The 21,161-nt window shown below is 39.5% G+C and overlaps 1 protein-coding gene across 1 annotated transcript in view; it reads left to right on the forward strand.

Annotated features, from left to right (window-relative positions):
* The window catches only part of LOC126247882 (uncharacterized), a 303,956-nt gene that overhangs the window by 151,916 nt on the left and 130,879 nt on the right, over positions 1-21,161 (forward strand). Inside the window, exons 4-6 of the mRNA XM_049948519.1 lie at positions 18,402-18,508; positions 20,570-20,671; positions 20,749-20,841. Coding sequence (XP_049804476.1) covers positions 18,402-18,508; positions 20,570-20,671; positions 20,749-20,841 — 302 coding nt within the window. The remainder of the gene's footprint in view (positions 1-18,401; positions 18,509-20,569; positions 20,672-20,748; positions 20,842-21,161) is intronic.

A 21,161-nucleotide genomic window follows, 5' to 3' on the forward strand; every position in this document is an offset into this window, starting at 1 on the left:
TGATACTGTCCACTTGGGTAAAATATTCCGGAGGTAAAACAGTCTCCCATTCAGATCTCTGGGTGGGGACTACTCAGGAGGACGTCGTTATCAGGAGAAAGAAAACTGGCGTTCTACGTATCAGAGAGTGGAATGTCAGATCCCTTGATCGGGCAGGTAGGTTAGAAAATTTAAAAAGGGAAATGGATAGGTTAAAATTAGATATAGTGGGAATTAGTGAAATTCGGTGGCAGGATGAACAAGACTTCTGGTCAGATGAATACAGGGTTATAAATACAAAATCAAATAGGGACAATGCAAGAGTAGGTTTCATAATGAATGAAAAATAGGAGCACAGGTCAGCTATTATGAACAGCATAGTGAAGCATTATTGTAGCCAAGATAGACGTGAAGCCCATGCCTACCACAGTGGTACAAGTTTATATGCTAACTAGCTATGCAGATGACGAAGAGATTGAAGAAATGTATGATGAGATAAAAGAAATAATTCAGATAGTGAATGGAGATGAAAATTTAATAGTCTTGGGGGACTGGAACTCAACAGTAGGAAAAGGAAGAGAAGGAAAAGTAGTAGGTGAATATGGAATGGGGGTAAGGAATGAAAGAGGAAGCTGCCTGGTAGAATTTTGCACAGAGCATAACTTAATCATAGCTAACACTTGGCTTAAGAATCATAAAAGAAGGTTGTATACATGGAAGAAGCCTGGAGATACTGACAGGTTTCAGATAGATTATATAATGGTAAGACAGAGATTTAGGAACCAGCTTTTAAATTGTAAGACATTTCCAGGGGCAGATGTGGACTCTGACCACAATCTATTGGTTATGAACTGTAGATTAAAACTGAAGAAACTGCAAAAAGGTGGGAATTTAAGGAGATAGGACCTGGATAAACTGACTAAACCAGAGTTTGTACAGAGTTTCAGGGAGAGCATAAGGGAACAATTGACAGGGATGGGGGAAAAATACAGTAGAAGAAGAATGGATAGCTTTGAGGGATGAAGTAGTGAAGGCAGCTGAGGATCAAGGAGGTAAAAAGATGAGAGCTAGTAGAAATCCTTGGGTAACAGAAGAGATATTGAATTTAATTGATGAAAGGAGAAAATATGAAATTCAGTAACTGAAGCAGGCAAAAAGGAATACAAACGTCTCAAAAATGAGATCGACAGGAAGTGCAAAATGGCTAAGCAGGGGTGGCTAGAGGACAGATGTAAGGATGTAGAGGCATATATCACTAGGGCTAAGATAGATAATGTCTATGGAAAATTAAAGAGACCTTTGGATTAAAGAGAACCACTTGTATGAATATCAAGAGCTCAGATGTAAAACCATTTCTAAGCAAAGAAGGGAAAGCAGAAAGGTAATAGGAGTATATAGAGGGTCTGTACAAAGGCAGTGTACTTGAGGACTATAATATGGAAATGGCAGAGGACATAGGTGAAGGTGAAATGGGAAACACGATACTGTGTGAAGAATTCGACAAAGCACTGATAGACCTAAGTCAAAACAAGGCTCTGGGAGTAGACAACATTCCATTAGAACTACTGATAGCCTTTGAAGAGCCAGCCCTGACGAAACTCTACCATCTGGTGAGCAAGATGTATGAGACAGGTGAAATACCCTCAGACTTCAAGAAGAATATAATCATCCCAATCCCACAAAAATGGCTCTGAGCACTATGGGACTTAACAGCTATGGTCATCAGTCCCCTAGAACTTAGAACTACTTAAACCTAACTAACCTAAGGACATCACACAACACCCAGCCATCACGAGGCAGAGAAAATCCCTGACCCCGCCGGGAATTGAACCCGGGCGTGGGAAGCGAGAACGCTACCGCACGACCACGAGATGTGGGCTCCAATCCCACAGAAAGCAGGTGTTAACAGGTGTGAAAATTACTGAAGTATCAGTGTTATAAGGCACAGCTGCAAAATACTGACACAAATTCTTTACAGACAAATGGAAAAACTGGTAGAAGCTGACCTTGGGGAAGATCAGTTCGGATTCTGTAGAAATATTGGGACATGTGGGGCAATACTGACCCTACCTCAAGGAAAGGTAAACCTACATTTCTAGCATTTGTAGACTTAGAGAAAGCTTTTGACAGTGTTGACAGGGAGAAAAATGCTATTTACAATTTGTACAGAAACCAGATGACAGAGTCAAGGGGCATGAAAGGGAAGCAGTGGTTGCGAAGGGAGTGAGGCAGGGTTGTAGCCTATCCCCGATGTTATTCAATCTGTATATTGAGCAAGCAGTAAAGGAAACAAAAGAACAATTCAGAGTAGGAATTAAAATCCAAGTAGAAGAAATCATAACTTTGTGGTTTGCCAATGACATTGTTATTCTGTCAGAGACAGCAAAGGAGGCATCAAGCGATCACCAATTTAGTATTGGAGGGCAGTGTGGAGAGGAAATATCATACAGGGAGGCCAGGAGATGAATACACTAAACAGATTCAGAAGTATGTAGGGTGCAATAGTTACTCAGAGATGAAGAAGCTTGCATAGAATAGAGTAGCATGGAGAGCTGCATCAAACCAGTCTCTGAACTGAAGACCACGACAACACCAGCGAAAAAGCTATCTACAGAAAAATTCACATGTAATGTAAGAGAAAATGGTCCTTTTCATACCATTTCATTGTTTGTTGATTATGGCAACTTCTTTTCATTTGGTTCCTCTCTGGAAGTTCTCATAATTGTAGTAACTAAGTAATACATGAGACCGGTACAGGTACACAAATATGCCTTTGTTCATAAAGCTCTAAACATAAACAGAAAACAGAGTCTCGTGAATCCCCATGTAGTAGGACACAGTACACAGATGTGAATGGTACACTGGAAGGACATAAAAGAGGATCAGTTAGTGCTGCTCCATGCATATATGTGAGAATCACCAGCAGACGGTGCATTGGAGACTTCACCGTGTGCACACCTCCCATAGGTGGCCTCCAGTGGCTGGCGTCCACTTTTGGCAGCTGATTCAAACAAGCAAGTGTACTCACTCTCACAGGCACTAGTCGCAGCACACTTCTCCCTTGCGCAACATGGCCACCCAAGTGATGGAGGAGATGCTGGCAGCCCAACAAGAGACACATCTATTGAATCTGGATCGGTGGCAGCCAGTGCAGATGAAAGGTGGGATGATGTGCCAGGTGGTCACTGGAGCATCGGGCCAGAATACATGGGGAAATGCCCGAGGGTAGTGGGCCCACACAGCAACCGATGACAGTATCAGAGAGGTGGGTGCCATCGTCATCTCTTCATCATCATCAGCAGTCAGGTCCCAATGTGAAGGATAAGGGGCTGGACCCAATGGCAATGATGGCTGAGGCAATGATAGCAAGGTGACAGGTGGAGCCAGCCCGACTGGAACAGCAGGCTGCAGTAATGGATCCAAAGCCGGAGACGAACCAGTGCCCCATGTTGGGTAGCTGGAACCCCACAGCACTGCACTGGGATGGGGGCACTTACAGAGCAGGTGATGAGGCAGAGGATTGCAGGGTGGGCTGCATTGATGAGGACTGCACCCACAAACTACTAGCTTCTGGTAATGAGTGGAGGCACAACTGATCACAGTGATGTGCCACCAGGCCATTGCCCATATGATCATCATGAAGGCAGCATCCCCAGTGGCAGACACCAGTGGCTGGTATGCATTTGAGCTGGCAATCAAACCCTTATGCCCACACTGGTGATCTGGGTGCAAAGCAACCAGATGAACCTGACTGTGGCAGGTAAGGCACAGGTCACAGAATGTGGAGGAACATGCTTGGCTGCGAGCCTTGTAGTATCACAGGCGGGCTTCACTACCCCATAGGCAAGAAGTGATAGGTGATCAGAAAATGAGAGTCAGGTGTCATCCAGCGATAAATCATCATTTGGGACTTGAATGTGTTCACTAGTAGTTTTGCCATTTGGTTCAGGGTGGAATGGCGGAGTCATAACATGGTGAAGGCCATGACAGGACAAAACAATTTAAAGATGTGAGAAACGAACTGGGGCCCATTATCAAAAACTAATAAACAAGTCAACTCCTCAATAGAAAAAAAAACCTCAAAAGAGTATGAATTGTGATCTCATCCAATGTTGATGCAGACCAGAGAATGTAAGGAATCTGGGAAAATGCATCCACACCAAGAGCCAATAGTAATTCAATAAGGGACCTGCAAAGTTTACATGAATGCATTTAAATGGCTGTGTGGAGCAGACCATGGGGGACACAGATGCCCTGGGGTGCTGCCTGTTGTGAGACACACTGCTTACAAGCTGCAACAAAACAAGCAATTTCGCATCAATCTGTGGCCAAAAACACATGTCTCCTAGCTAAATGTTCATGTGTAAAACTGCCCAATGTCCCTGGTGGAGAAGGCATAGAACCTCACGCTATAACACAATAGGAAAGACCACTCTGAGAGAGGTGTTGTCCAGGGATAACAGCAATACATGTTCAAAAACAGAGAGGTCATACCTTAAGGAGAAAGATTTGTACAGGTTGTATGAAGCCTGACATGGTGGTTTATCTGGCCAACCCTGTTGAATAAACCAAACCATCTCATGCAGAACTGAGTCGGTGACAACGGCAGCTGCTATGTGCAAGCTCGTTATTGGGAAACCCTCGATCATGGGATGCATTTCACTCAAGATGGAAACAAAGCAATTCTTCATGATCATAGTCTGAATCAGGACCCACAGGAAGATGGGAGCTGGTGTCCACATTGGCATGTTCAGACATAGGTCGAAAATGGATTTCATATTTGTAGTGAAACAAGAACAGTGCCCAGCACTGTAGTGGTGTGTTGCCTTGTCAGGCAAGGAAGTGTGAGGGTTAAACAAGGAAACCAAGGGTTTATGGTTAGTAAAAAGGTGAAAAACCATGTAATTCCTTGAGAGCATAGACTATGGCGAGAGCCTCTTTTTCCACTTGAGAGTAACTCTGCTAACCAGAGTAAGAGATTTAGAGGTGAAAGCAACAGATCATCCAGAGCAGTCAGTATATCGGTGCACTAGCATCACGCTGAGGCCATACTGTGTGGTGTTAGGTGCCAAAACTATGTGCTGGTCCAGAAGTACATAGTTAAACAAGGAGAAAGGAGTGGTTTGGTTGCAACACTTTGTAGGGATATGAAATAGAATGACCACATAGGCTCAGTCAAGGGTAAAGCCAGTGGTAGTCTTCAGCTTATTGGTATAATTTTGGGAAAGAGCAATCAGTTTACAAAGGAGATTGCTTACAAATCACTTGTGCAATTGGTTCTAGATTATTGCCCAAGTGTGAAACTAACAGGGGATATTGAACATATACAGAGAATGGTCACAGGTTTCTTTGAACCATGGGAGAATGTCACAGAGATACTGAAGAAACTGAACTGGAAGACTCGTGAAGACAGACGTAAACTATCCAGAGAAAATATATTAACAAAGTTTCAAGAAACAGCTTTAAATGATGATTCTAGGACTATACTACAATCCCCTAAGTATCACAAACATAGGGATTGTGAGGATAAAATTGAAATAATTACTGCACATACACAGAGGCATTCCAATAACCATTCCTCCCACACTCCATATGTGAATGGAATGGGAAGAAACCCTAATAACTGGTACAGTGTGATGTACCCTCTGCCATGGTGGTTTGCAGAGTATAGATGTAGATGTAGGAGAAGCCTATGAAAACAGTATTATTCAGAAAATTAATGCAACCAAGGACAGGCATAGGCAATTACTCTAAAAATTGTTAGAAAATAGCAGGGCTACTAGCCACACTAAAAGGGAGGCGCAAATATTGATGGAGACCAAAAGGAGACCAGAACTCACTGAGACTTTTTGTCCACAGGAAACTGCAGATATGCTTCAGACAATATTTTCCACAAGAGTTCCTCCTGGTGTAGGAGAGGATACATATCCACGATTGAATGTACATTGACAATAGTACTGAAGTCACCACAGAGGTGAAGTTTCCTCAATGCTTTCTAAACTTCAGCCAGCAGAGACAACCATTCACTAGTCATAACAGGTTGCACCACCCATAGAGATTGAAATCTGACCAATTTTGCTTTCACTTGATCTTTCAAGGTGACAGGAATAGGACACAAATGACAACAACAAGGCCAAACCATGGATTTCTAAGATATATGAGCATAAATATTTGTATCGCACTTATACCTTCCGAAAACAAGTCTGGACACTCCTTACACAGCATTTCCAACTGAGAATACAGTGTCTGATCGAACAAAAGGTGAACAGTGTTGCTGATAGAAAATCCAAATACCTGAAATGTGTCAGTCCAGAACAAGATCTGAATACCGGCATCAGCAACCACCAAAAATGTAATGGAGCAAACCACTGACTTATAAGAGTCAGATGCTGTAAATTGTTCCAACAGTGCAATGTTCTGTTCGTTATAACTGACCAGTGTTGTGTGACTGGAGACAATCTTGGTGAGCCTAAACTCACATAGGTTTGAGAATTCAGTAAAGTCACTGCCACACCTGTATTGAGCTGCAGCCAGATCACTTGACAAAAGACACTTAACTTGATAAACAACTTGGGAGAAGTCACAAGATTTGGATTCACACAGTTTACTATCCATGCCCATATCTTGAGCAAACTCCACAAACAACACATGGAGGTGATGTGGCCTTTATTCTGGCGAGCATTAAAAGTAGCTCAGCACTTAGGGCATGCCGAATGATTGTGCTGGACAAAACAGAAGGGACAAGAGATGGAAACAAAGAATATTGATGCACCAAATGTTTGTGCTGGACAAAAAAGAAGGGACAAGATGGAAACAGAGAATGCTGATGGTTGCAGCTGCTTTGGCTGGCCTTGCTCAGCTTGGCACTGGGCTTATGTGTTTTCCACTGCCACTGCAACTTCCTCACATAAACTATTGGTTGTTGTAGTGGGCACATCTTGTGACACTTCTGCTACATTGCTGCAGATGTCAGTTCGATCACTCTCTGTACAAGAAGCTTCAAAACACAGTGGAACGGTACTCTGTCTGTTAGCAGAAGCTGACAAAGTGGTCACACCAAAGCTAGCGTTTCAGTCTATGCTGGTAGCACGCCATGCATAATGAATAAACCTAATGAATCCACACGTAAAGTATGCACACACAGGAAGCATCCTATCCTCATCACCAATTGCATATAACCAAGTAATACATGAGACCAGTCCAAGTAATACAAATGTGGCTTTATTCATGAAGCTCTAAACAATAATGGAAAACAGACTCTCATGGATCCACAAATAACATGCCCCAGTATACAGATGTGAATGATGCACTGGAAGGATATAAAAGAGGAGTTAAGCTCCAGCTCTCGGCTGTGATACAAGTGCATCTACAGAGCAGCAAGTTAAGTGTTTATCCTTTTCTGTGTTTTCCACGAAGTATATTTATTAAATTTCGTACATGTTTCTCAGTTTACAAGGGTTAATCTCGCATTTTTGTGAGTGTCAATTTATTGTCCTTAGCTGAACAGCCAGCTTTGTAGCTCCTTAATGCATCAGCATCCATTGGTGACAAATCAAGAGGGTAGCAAGTCACATATCTAGGATTGTCTGTTTTTATAGTTTACTTCTTCAGTTGGTCAGGCTAGGATGGGTAGGATGTGTGCATGCTGTGTGCAGATGCAGGAGGAGCTGGCTGCAGTTCATGAACAGCTCAACATGCTATTGGCTACAACAGTCACCTTCCGGCTGCTGCCTCGGGGTGCAGCAGTGGTGGAGAATCTGGCACATTGCAGGTGTCACTTGTTTTGCCCATGAGCTCTGCTTCTGAGGCACCTCCTAGTGCAGATGACACGGTGGATCTGCCCTCTCAGCGAGTGTGTGGCGAATGGCACATCGGCACCAATGATGCCTGTCACATGGGTTGTCATGTGATCTTCAGTTTGTACAGGTGGCTGGTCAAGGAGGTGAAGACTGCTGGCCTCACCCGCAGGGTGCAAGCAGAGCTCACAATTTTGAGCATCTTTCACAGAGTCGATCGGGGTCTTGGTTTGGAGCCGAGTAGAGTGTCTCAACCAAAGGTCTTATCAACTCTGTGACAGTCTTGGCTGCAGATTTCTGGACCTGCGTTATCTTGTGGGGATTTGTAGGGCTCCCCTTGATAGGTCAGGGGTTCACAACACAAAGGAAGCAGCTACTTGGGTAGCAGAGCACTTGTGGAGGGCACATGAGGTATCTTTATGCTAGGCAGTAGATTGAGGTGCTCTGATAGACTCTCACCAGTTGATTCACAACAAGAGAAGTCAAATGGCATTCAAAATAAAGACACTTCAACTGTCACAATTTTATCAGTAAACTGTTGAAGTATTTGTAATAAAGTTCCTGAATTTACTGCCCTCCAGGAAAGCACTCATGCTCGAATTATTCTCGGGACTGAGAGTTGACTGAAACCTGAAGTGGAAAGCTCCAAGATATTTAGCGAGTCATGGAATGTGTATCAGAAAGACAGATTAGAGGTCAAAGGAAGTGGAGTTTTCATTGCAGTTGACAAAAATATTGTCTCCATTGAGGTTGAAGGTGAGTGTAACAGTGAAATTGTCAGGTCACATATAAGAGGAGTAGGTGAAAATAAAACAGTGGAAAATCTAGGATGGAATGTAACTATGTTATGAATAGGAAAGACTGCAGCCTCTGGAAGCCACATAGCTTCAGCTGCCAGAGGCTGCAGTCATGTGTGTGTGAGTTGCATTTTCTTGAGTGTGAGTGTGTGTGTGTGTGTGTGTGTGTGTGTGTGTGTGTGTGTGTGTGTGTGTGTGTGTGTTTGGCCAAAAGTTGGTATTGTGACAGTCTTTTTGTTGTGCCTATCTGTGACTCAGCATCTCCACTTTAAGGTGTTTAAGGTGTAGGTGAAAATAAGTTAGTTGTTGGATATTTTTACCAGCCACCCAATTCCTCTGAGGCAGTTCTAGTGTCATTCAAAGAAAGTCTATACTCAGATCATGCAATACTAGCTGGAGGTGACTTTAACCTGCTGAGTATAGACTGGGATGTCTATGGATTCATTGGGGGGTGGGGGTGGGGGGTACAGACATACAGTCATGCAAAATACTGTTGAACACATTTTCTGCAAATTGTCTTGAGCAGCCACCTCAGCAGCCTACACACAATGGAAATATCTTGAACCTTGTAGCTACAAATAACAAATAGGCCAGAACTTACCAACAATGTCAGTATAGAAATGGGACTTAGTGATCATGATGTCATTATAGCAACTATGATTATGAAAGTTAATAAATCAGATAAAAAGACTAGGAGAGTGTTTCTGCTACATAGAGCAGATAAGCAGTTACTAACATTTTACTTAGACAGTGAACTGGTATCACTTAATACCAGTAAGATGGATGTAGAGGAATTATGGGCAGAGTTTATTTAAGCAGATTGTAAATCATGGTCTGGAGAGTTACATGTACATGTCTAGTAAGTGGATAAATAGTGGAAAAGATGCCCCATGGTTTAATAATGAAATTCATAAGATGCTGAGGAAGCAGAGGCTGTTGCACTCTTTAAGTTCAAAAGGTGATGCACAAGGGATGACAACCAAAGGTTAGTAGAGATTTGTGCATCTGTGAAAAGATCTGTGTGTGAAGCATACAACAACTATCACCATCACACCTTAGCAAAAAATTTGGCAGAGAACGTGAGAAAATTCTGGTCATAAGTAAAAACATTAAATGGGTCTAAGGCTTCCATTCAGTCCCTTGTTGACCAGTCTGGTGTGTCAGTTGAAGATAGCAAAACGAAAGCAGAAGTTTTAAATTTCACATTCAAGAAATTGTTCATGCAGGAGAACTGTACAAACATACAGTTATTTGACCATTGGACAGACTCCCATATGGATGACATAGAAATAAGCATACCTGGCATAGAGATGCAACTGAAGGATTTGCAAAGAAATAAATCACCAGGTCTGGATGGAATCCCAGTTCAGTTTTACAAAGAGTACTCTACATCACTGGCCCATTACCTAGCTTCCATTTATCATGAATCTCTTGCCCAGTACAAAGCCCAAAGTGGCTGGAAAAAAGCGCAAGTGACTCTAGCATATAAGAAAGGTGAAAGAATGGACCTGAAAAATTACAGACAATATCCCTAACCTCTGCTTGCTGCAGAATCCTTGAACACATTCTCATTCGAATATAATAAACTTTCTTGAGGCTAAGCAACTTATGTCCATGGATCAGCATGGTTTTAGAAAGCATCACTTATGCAAAACTCAGCTTGCCCTTTTCTCACATGATATACTGAGAATTATGGATGAAGGGCAACAGGCAAATTCCATATTTCTAGATTTCAGAAAGCAGGCTGTTAATGAAGGTACAAGCATATGGAATAATTTTGCAGATATATAAGAGGCTTGAAGACTTCTTAAATAATAGAACCCAGCACTTTGTACTGGACAACATGTGTTCATCAGAGACAAGGATATCGTCAGGACTGCCCCCAGGAAGTGTGATGGACCGCTGTTGTTCTCTATATACATAAATGATTTGGTGGACAGGGTGGGCAGCAGTCTGCAGTTGTTTTCTGATGATACCATGGTGTACAGTTAGGTGTCGAAATTGAGCAACTGTAGGAAGAAACAAGACAACTTATTCAAAATTTCCATTTGGTGTGATGAATGACAGCTATCCCTAAATGTGGAAAAATGTAAATTAATGCTAATGGGTAGGAAGAACAAACCTGTAATGTTCAGATATACTATTACTAGTGTCCAGCTTGACACAGTCAAGTCGTTTAAATAGTTGGGCGTAACATTGCAAAGTGACGTTAGGTGGAAAGGGCATGTGAAAATTGTGGTAGGGAAGACAAATGGTCAACTTCAGTTTATTGAGAGAATTTCAGGAAAGAGTGGTTCACCTGCAAAGGAAACCACATACAGGATGCTGGTGCAACCTGTTCTTGAGTACTGCCCCAGTGTTTAGAATCCGTACCAGGTCAGATTGAAGGAAGACATCGAAGTAAATCAGAGGAGGGCTCCTAGATTTGTTACTGGTAGGTTTTAATGAAACAGAAGTTTATGGAGCTGTTTTGGGAACTCATATGGGAAAATACTATTAAGAAAATTTAGAGAACCAGCAGTTGAAGTTGCCTGCTGGACAATTCTGCTCCCACCAATAGACACTGCACGTAAGGACTATGAAGGTAAGACACAAGAAATTATGGATCATACGGAGGTGTACAGACAGTCGTTTTTCCCATCACTCTATTTGTGAGTGGAACAGGAAAGGAAATGACAAGTAGTGGTACAGGTTACCTTCCGCCATGCACCTCACATTGGCTTGCAGAGAATCTGTGTGGATGTAAATAGATGTAAATGTAGGAACATCTAATGCTGTTCTGTCTGCATATATATGTGAGTTACCATCAGATGGCATGGTGGAGGTCTCACTGTGCACACAACTCCCAGAGGCATCCTCCAGTGGCTGGCTCATGCTGATACAGATGTCAGCCAATTCAAACATGAATGTGCAACAGCACACTCAGCGTATTCACACTCACATGCATTAGTTGCATAATACAGCAATATTTCTCATGCCTGCTATTTTCATAGTCAGTATTCTTTGCAATGTCATCCTAATTTATATTAAAAATAGTTCCAGAAAATATAACATCTTTCTTTAGGTATCTTGTTTCTCATAGATTACTATCTAATGTTGGTGGTAATTTTCATTTCATTGACTAAGAATATTGCCACTATTTTTTCTACAGGTTCCAATAAGTGTATTTTGTCTTCATATATTAATCTAAAAATTTCAGGTGTTAAATTATATGCACTTTTCATGCCATAGATCCATAGTGAGGAGATCCCCAAGGATGTAGAATGTGTCATGAAACAAGAAAACATAATACACATTTACAAAGAAAAAAGATATGGCAAGGTTTGTTCCACTGATCCCAACTGAAATGGTCCTCATGGATGTGGAAAACAATCTTATACATATTTTCATTTAAAAAGTAATAACAAACTTTTCACATAACATGTAAATTTACAGTATCCCGAGGTAGACATGATAGTTCTTAGGCTTTTGTAGCCAATCACATTACTGCACTGGAGATGTAAAGAAGTCATATTTGGTGTAATACAAAAAATTTGTTATTATTAATACTATATACACTGTAGTGAATTCTACTAAGAAATTCTTCAGTGGAGTAGATGGAAGTGGCCAACAAAAGGTAGTGTTAAACTGTTCATAAAGCTTGTTGGTGCTGGTGATTTTAATCTAGATGTTCTTCAGAACTCTTCCAGTAATCAATTGTTAGCATTAGCAACACTATCATTCAATTTAATTCCTGCCATAAACTTTCTAATTAGGGTAACTAACTGTCATAAACAGTAATGATAATATCTTTATAAAAAGGTCTAATGAACTAACAGTCTGTTAAATGTTAATACTGAACAGGATATAAAATCTATTAAATTGGAATTCAAGAGGGCAGACAGTGACCCAAAACTGAATTATTTTAGGAAACTCCTCAAAGGTATGGAGTGTTTGATACAGTACTCATGGCATAAATGAAAAGTACAACACTTTTAATAAAGTAATTAACATATTTTAATACTGTTTACCACAGAACTAACCCAGATTAGACACAAGCCTACAAAGAAGGCAAGGATCTTGTAAAACAGAAAGAGAAACTGTATCTGTCAGTCAGAAGCAGCTCTGATCTTGATGCTGTAGCACATTACAAGACATACTGCAAAATATTAAAGCTTGTAATATGGACTCCAAAGCAAATACATTACAAGAAAAAGATAATCATATAAGATAACAGTACAAAGACAATAAGGGATTTTGTGAAAGAGGTTATTGGTAGAACCAGATATGAAGGGGAGCACATAGCATTAAAAGTAAATGATACATTGGTAACAGATTTGTGCAGTATTGCAAAACATTTAATAATCATTTCACATGTGTTACTGAAAAGCTGGGACTGTCAGGTTTAGTAGATGCTGTCATGGAATATCTCAGACCAGTTATTACAAATAACTTCCACACTACACCAGTAGGAGTAAAGTCCAACATAAAATATTTAAAATCAAAAAATTCTAGTGGTTATGATAAAAATCAAGAATTTTAATTAAAGAAAATGCTTCTAAGTTGTAACACATTGCGTTGTCAGTGTGAACAGCTGTTAACGAGTGGAACTTCTCCTGAATGGCTGAAATATTTTAAAGTTAAGGCATTGTTTCAGAAAGGAGATGAAGTAATACCATCATTTTTCCATTCACTTCTGCTTTTGCTAACATTCTCGAAAGTTTTAGAAATGGCAGTGTATAATTGACTTCTTAGTCATCTAACAGCAAATTATATATTGTTGAAGTCACAGATCAGATTTCTAAAAGGTTCCAATATTGAGAACACTATCTTCACATACAGTGGGAATGTACTTGATTCATTAGAAAACAAATTATACACTAATTGTAAATTTTGTGATATGTCAAAGGCATTTTATATGTAAATCACAGAATACTTTTAAACAGATTATAACATAATGGCATAACAGGAAATGCTGCAAAATGGTTCAAATCTGATATCTCTGATAGAAAATAAATGGTTTCATTAAGAAAGAGGCACATATCAAGCCATTAGTCAGTATCCAGCTGGGAATTAATTACATGTTGTGTCCCACAAGAATTCATCTTAGGGCCCTTACTTTTTCATATGTACATCAATGGCCTTTCATCTGTAACATTACCAGAGGACAAGTTTGTTTTGTTTGGATATGATAAAAACATTGCAAAAAATTACAGATCAGGTATTGTCTCAGAAAGATTGACTAATAAAATTTTCATGGACATCAATAAATTGCTCCCTTTGAAATCTGACAATATTATTAAAAGGACAGATCGCTATTCACCATACAGCAGAGATGTTGTGTCACAGACAGGCACAACTTAAAGACTACTAAACACATTCCTCAGCTTTTGGCCAGAAGACCTTCTTCTGAAATAGATAACTCACTCACACACACACACACACACACACACACACACACACACACACACACACACACACATGTACATTATGTAAATGCAACTCTCACACACATGACCACTCTCTCTGGCTGCCAAGGTCAGACTACAAGCAAATGCGCATGATGAGAGAAGCAATCTGGGTGATGGACGTAAGGAAGAGGTTGTGGTGGGGTGTAGAGGGAGAACAGAGTATGTGAGAGTTTGTGTGGGAAACAGTAAATTGCTGTATATAAGAGCATAGAAGGGCAAGGCAAGGTGGAGAGATGGTGGGGCAACTAAGTGCAATCAGAAGGTTAGACAGAGGACGGGTACGAGCAGAAAAGGATAGAAGTAAAACACTGTGGGTGGACTTGTGGAATAAAAGCCTGAGTTGTGGGAACAGGGTAGGGACAGGTGAACCAAGAACAATGACTAACAAATGTTGAGACCAGGAGGGTTATGGAAACATAAGGATAAACTGCAACAAAAAATCTCACCTGTGCAATTCAGAAAAGCTGGTTTTGGTAGGAAGGATCTAGATTGCACAGGCTGTGAACCAGTCATTAAAATAAAAATCGTTTTGATGGGCAGCAAGCTCAGCAACTAGATGGTCCAATTGTTTCTTGGCCACAGTTTATTAGTGGCCATTCATGCTGACAGACAGCTTGTTGTTTGTCAATCCCACATAGAACGAGACACAGTGTTTGCAGCTTAGCTTGCAGATCACATGACTTATTTTGCAGATTTTCCTGCCTTTGATGGGATAGGTGATTCTTGTGACCAGACTAGATTAGGTGGTGGTGGGATGATGTATGGGATGCATGCTATCCATTGCAGTGTTCTTCATTTTAATGACTGCTTTACAACATGCACCATCTGGATTTTTCCTACCAACATCAGCTTTTCTGAATTGTGCAGGTGGGTACACTCTTTGCAGTTTATCCTATGTTCCTATAACCCTCCTGGAAGCAACCTTTGTTAGTCTTTGTCCGTGGTCCACCTATCCCTACCCTGTTCCCACTCCACAGCCATCTGTTCCACAAGTGCATCCATAGTCTTTTGGTTTCTCTCTTTTTCCACTCCATCCCGCCCTCTGTCTAATCTCCTGTCTGCACCTAGTTACACTACCCGTTCTCCACCTCATCCCTGTATGCCCCCACAAAGAGCACTTGACTGCCTCCCACCCATACCCTTGTCTCCTTTCTCCTCCCTGCTGCAGCCTCCTCTTTACCCCCATCACCCAGACTGCTTCTCCCATCACCCACATTTGCTCACAGTCTGCCCATGGCAGCCAGAGACAGTGGTTCAAAATGGTTCAAATGGCTCTGAGCACTATGGGACTTAACATCTATGGTCATCAGTCCCCTAGAACTTAGAACTGCTTAAATCTAACTAACCTAAGGACATCACACAACACCCAGTCATCACAAGGCAGAGAAAATCCCTGACCCCGCCGGGAATCGAACCCGGGAACCCGGGCGTGGGAAGCGAGAACGCTACCACACCACCACGAGCTGTGGACCCAGAGACAGTGATCGTGTGTTGTGTGTGAGCCATGTTTGTGTGTGTGTGTGTGTGTGTGTGTGTGTATTGTCTCTTTTGGAAGAAGGCCTTCTGGCCAGAAGCTAATGTGTTTAGCAGTCTTTTTGTTGTGCCTACTTGTGACTCAACATCTTCGCTATATGGTGAGTAGCAATCTATCCTTTTCATCATATTTTAATTATTTGATCCTGGATTTTCCTATCCAATTCTTTGTTATTAAACTTTGAGGAACCATTCTAAATGCAGTTCAGAACTTGTAAGAGGTTTCCCACGGGTACATACCTAAAATATGGTGACAAACAAATAGAATAAGTCAATAGTGTTAAATTCTTGGGATTACAGATTGATGATAAATTCAATAAAAAGAAGCATGCTGGTACCCCAGAATGCTGAAACACCTACACATATTTATTTGCATTATGTATGTTGTCAGATATGAGTGATATAAAAATGATATAGCTGACATACATGTTACTTTCATTCCACAAAGTTATACAGGGATTATTTTTTGGGGTAACTCATCAATCTGTGTTAAAATTTTCTGGGTCCAAAACTGTGTAATACAATTTGTTTGTAACTTGAACTCCAAAACATCTCCAGAGTTTGATTTAGGGTCCTAGGGATATTACTTGCTGCTTCCCAGTAGGCCTATATTTACTCCTTGATGAAATTTGTCATTAAAATGTATCTTTTTTCAAACCACCAGCTCAGTTCACTTAGTCAGTTCAAGAAATAAGAATAATCTTCACAAAGATTTGAAATCTCTTATTTTGATCCAAATAGGTTATCATTCTTCAGGAACACACATTCTCAATAGCTCCCCAGCAGCCATAAAAAGTTTAAATGCTAATATAGTTCATTTTATGGGCAGCCTAAAGGATTTCTTGGTGACCAACTCCTACTACTCCATTGATGCAGTTATGTGATCATTGTAAGTAAGTGTTGTAAAACAATTTTTTCTGTTTGCTGTTACATGGCTACAATAGCCTAAGAATTATAATATGTATCTGTGTATATCGAACATTTACATGTTTTGTGGGAAGTTCTTTTTTAGGTTTTAAATGAAAACATGTTTAACATTTTCATCCTCCTCCCCCCCCCCTCCCCCCCCCCACTACCACCACCACGCACACACATCCACATCAACCATTTCCCTTGTTTACATAGGATCTGTGGGAGTTCGTAAATATGTATTGTGTATTCTTGTTTTTCAGACAAGTTCTACATCTTGCAGCATCTCCTCAGTATGTACTATTAAATTGAAAAGTACATCAACTGGGTCAAATTTTTTTTTAGACTCTTCTCAAATTATTCCATGTATCTTCAAAAATTTCGTATATGAATAAACAGCTAAATAATACTGATATTTCTCAGTGCATCATACCCAGTGCTTAATTCATATTATCTTTTACATACAGATATCTAACTAAAGTTTTCAGTCACCTATGATAAAACTATGTACTTTATTTAATTGCACAGACATATTGTACTAACAAAATAGATCAACAAAATACGTATTTTTCTCTCTGTCATTACGTACAATACAATATGGTTTAGATTATAGCTTCTTCCTTGTATCCACCCTTTGCACTCATAGAGCTGTACAACCTCATGGCATTCTGGAGATGAGATTTTCTAGTGTTGTTGCAGATTTTAGAGTCCAACAAATCTGTAGACTAGTCCAAAAATCTTCAACATTAGATGACCTCAGTTTTCTGATGTTCCTAATGGGTTCATCTCTAAGAGTTCAATGGGATGTAAGTAAGGTGACTGACTTGGCCAACTGATATTCTTCAATTCTCCACATCTGTCTTTTCTATTAACATACCCTCTGCACAACTTAGAAGCATGTTTGGGAACATGTCTTGCTGCATAGCAAACACATGGCCAATAAGTCTCTTGCCAGATGGAAATGCATTGTTGATAGTATACTGTGATATGCTTCCTTCTTTAATGTTCCATAAATACTCAGGAGATCAGCAACTCTTATCACCTGCAAAACATACCCACACCATGGCCGACCATCCACCATGCTTCACTGTTGGTACCACACACTGACTTTTCGTATATACTCAAAGAAATCGATGAACCAACATTTGACTGTGGCTTCTGATACTTATAAACATAGATTTGTCCATGAATAACACCTTGGATCATTGTTGCATACTCCAATTCTTATGTTGCTGTGCCTATTGCAATCTTTTCACCTTATTATGTTTGTGTAAAGTTTTTTGGTTGCTATGCCCCCCTTTGTACCTTGTTCATGAAAACAGAGTTGTATTATTGAGACAGAGATTGGACCTGCTTGCATACTGTTTATTTCCCTGGGAATTTCAGGTGCAGTATGAACTGTTTGATGTTTACTCTGGACCCATGTCAACTGATCTTTCCTGTATGATGTTGTTCCGGGTCTTCCAGACTGAAAAACATTTTCATTGGTACCAGTTTGCTTGAACTGCTGCAATGATACACCAGTGCACATAGGCTATGCCAACTTTTGTTGCTATTGTCCTACAAGAATACCGGTAGCAATGCAGAACTACAGAAGCTGTTCAGTGTTATCTTTGCACCAGTTAGTTATTCTTCATTATACTGCTAATATTGAAAATACAGTAATTGTATTAAAAACTCTGCAGTGCATATAATAAGCAGTTTTTAATGAAAATGTGAAATACATTCATAAATTTTACAATACAGATGTTGAGGAGATAAGCACAGATTTCCTAATAAACTTTTCTCTGCTATGATGTAGACTTGAAATTTGTGTCCAACACAATTTTCTAGTGGATTTGTTCTTCATCATTTTCTTCTTCAGCGTATCATAATAATCCTCTTAAAATAAGATAAATCTTTCATATCAAAAACATAATGTCACTTTTACATTCCAGAACAATGTTCCAGCTCATCTTGGTTGCAAGAATCATTGCTGTAGTGAAGGAATGTTTTCACCATATGATGGATGTGGTGACTGTGAGACAAACTTCAATCTAGAGATGTGAGTTACAGTTTTATTTGCTCTGATAATTTCAGTGAAAAGATATTAATTTTCTCTTGCTATCATAAGAAAAAGTTATTGCCAACAAACTGTGGTTAAAAGGCCTCAAGGCATTGTTACTCTTGAATATTTTCCTTTCAGTTATGCAGCAGTAATGAACATGTTAGACACAGGAAATGTGAATTACAAAACTAATCCTATTTCATAGTATGCTGCCTAATTCAGCATAATTCACTGAAGATGTGCAGAAATGAAATGTCCTGTTTCATGTAAGAGAACTTAAATTACATTATTAGCACATGAACAAATCATCTCAAAGCCCCATTTAATATTTCAGCTCTTCATAAGCAAGTGTGGCTCTATGCAGCAAACACGTTTCTTTATGCACCTAACCATTAATCTCAACAATGAAATTGCTTTTGCATCAAATCTAAATCCCAGGAGTTAAGGTTCAGCTTATGACCACCAAATTTTTCAACAATATTTTATTTTGAATTCAAGATCTTGTTTCTGTGCTCTTAAAGATTAGAAGAACAAGCAAAGTAGATAGTGAGTCATCTGTCAGACAGGAACAACAAGATTTGTACGTCCTTTAAGTGAGTAGAAGGACATGTGAACAAATGGGATTATCGCTTTTTCCTTACAGTCATTTTATGCTCTTTTAAAACAAACCGAGCCTAAACTTCACAAATTATGAATATAGTTATTCATATGACAGCTTTATGTATTCAGGGAATTATTGGCAGAGAATGTAATTAACATCCACTAACAGAGAGAAAGCTTACTTCACTGAGTGGAAATTTAGGAAGAAAGTACATTGACGATAACTTAATTATTTTTTGCACATATTATTGGACTAGTGAACTTAGCAGTGCTTTAGAATTGCTAAATTGGTGTTTTAATTTGATATGTGCCCTAATCTCCTTCTGCCCCCTCTCACTGTCTACATACTCGCCCCCCTCTCTTTGTCCATCTCCTCCTCCCTCCCTCTCTCTGTGTCTTTCCCCACCACCTTTCTCTGTTCATCTTCTTCCCACCTCTATGTTTGTTTCCTCCGTTCCCCTTCTCTGTCCATCTCCCCATCCCAATCCGCCACCCTTACTGACATTGAGCCATTTTTATTGTTATTACAAACAAAACTCTTGATTGGGAATTGAAGCACTTAAAGCGAGTGGGTAAATCAGTAGGGATTATCTGTTTACTGTGTGTGAGAGAGACCTCTCTTGCAACTGGATCTGTGAGGACAGTAGCTTCAGTGACAGCATTTCACATAGTTTTAATCTGTGAATGGGTAGGATTATAAAGTTTTGGATGATTCAGATTCTAGATTCTTTTGTATACATTTTTTGTTTTGTATAGGATGTGTTGGTTTGTTTTCTTCCTCGTAGTCAGTTTTGACAGAAGATGAGAAATTTGTATTTAAGGCTTTTCAGCTTGTGATTAGAATACTGCTATGGAATCTGAATTGTCTAAAACTTTATAATCCTACCCATTCACAGATTGGAGAAACAGTTTGTCTTATGGTTTAAATGCCCTGTTATTGTAATTAAAACTGAGTGCAAGAAAGGAAACTAAACTTCACATTTTCACAGCACAGCATTTTCTTTCTCACTGAAACTTGTACATTGTTGTTTTAAAAATATATGCTATGTCCATCTGAATATTTATTAGGGTACAATTTCAAAATTTGGAGTAACTCACTCAACAACGTTTCTGAGAGTTTTGCTAACAACATTTCCACTTTACGTATTATATATATATTTATACATTACATAATTAAAAAATATGTATCCTATGTCTATCTGAGTGTTTATTACAGCATCATGCAAAAATGTGAACTAAATTTACCAAGAATTTTTAAATAATTTTGGTAACCACGCTCAACAATATCTTGCCTTTATACAGTAGTTTAGAGTAATGTTTTTATTTGTTTCAGTAGTTCATATGAAGGTAGAAACTTTTTAAAAAATGACATCTCAAACCATATCTTAAAGTGGGAATTAGAAATTTTAGAAGCAAACATTTTTACAAACGTATAATTATTAGTAATATATTTTCCAGGAGGAACTCCTATACCCCTGAAGTAATTGACTGGAATAAAGTAAATATTCCTCCAAAGTCAGAATTATTCAAACTGCTGCTGTACAGAATTTCCAATTCAATGTAAGTTCCACTTATATTCCTTGTCTTACTGTTCCAATCAGACACTAAAGCAACTCTAAATTATTATTTTTATGCAGCAAGCCAGACTGCAAGGTGCTTATAGCCGGTGACCAGTTCAAATGTCATTCACTTGTACTTCAGAGCTATTCACTGTATTTTGATGACAGGGAGCCTGGAGAGCAGTTTGAATTGCCAAAGGTACTGTACTCTCTAATTAAAACTTTAAGTTGAAATTCAGCTTGATAGTTCTTAAATGCATAAGGAACAGTTTTCAGCAGTTAGTTTTATGTTTCATGGATCATTATGTGATTAACCATTATGATGTGGAATGAGTCATTTTGTGTATTTAAAACAGACTTCATAAGGAAGTACATTTAATTTGTAAGACTTGCCCTTGAAGCTCACTTAATAATAGCAATTGTCCTTCTTGACAGTCATTAATCACTGATTAATTAATAATATTTAATTATTGATGGGAAAAGTTCAGAAA

The sequence above is a fragment of the Schistocerca nitens genome, chromosome 1 (assembly GCF_023898315.1).
Source record: "Schistocerca nitens isolate TAMUIC-IGC-003100 chromosome 1, iqSchNite1.1, whole genome shotgun sequence".
In the NCBI taxonomy this organism is placed as follows: Eukaryota; Metazoa; Arthropoda; class Insecta; order Orthoptera; family Acrididae; genus Schistocerca; species Schistocerca nitens.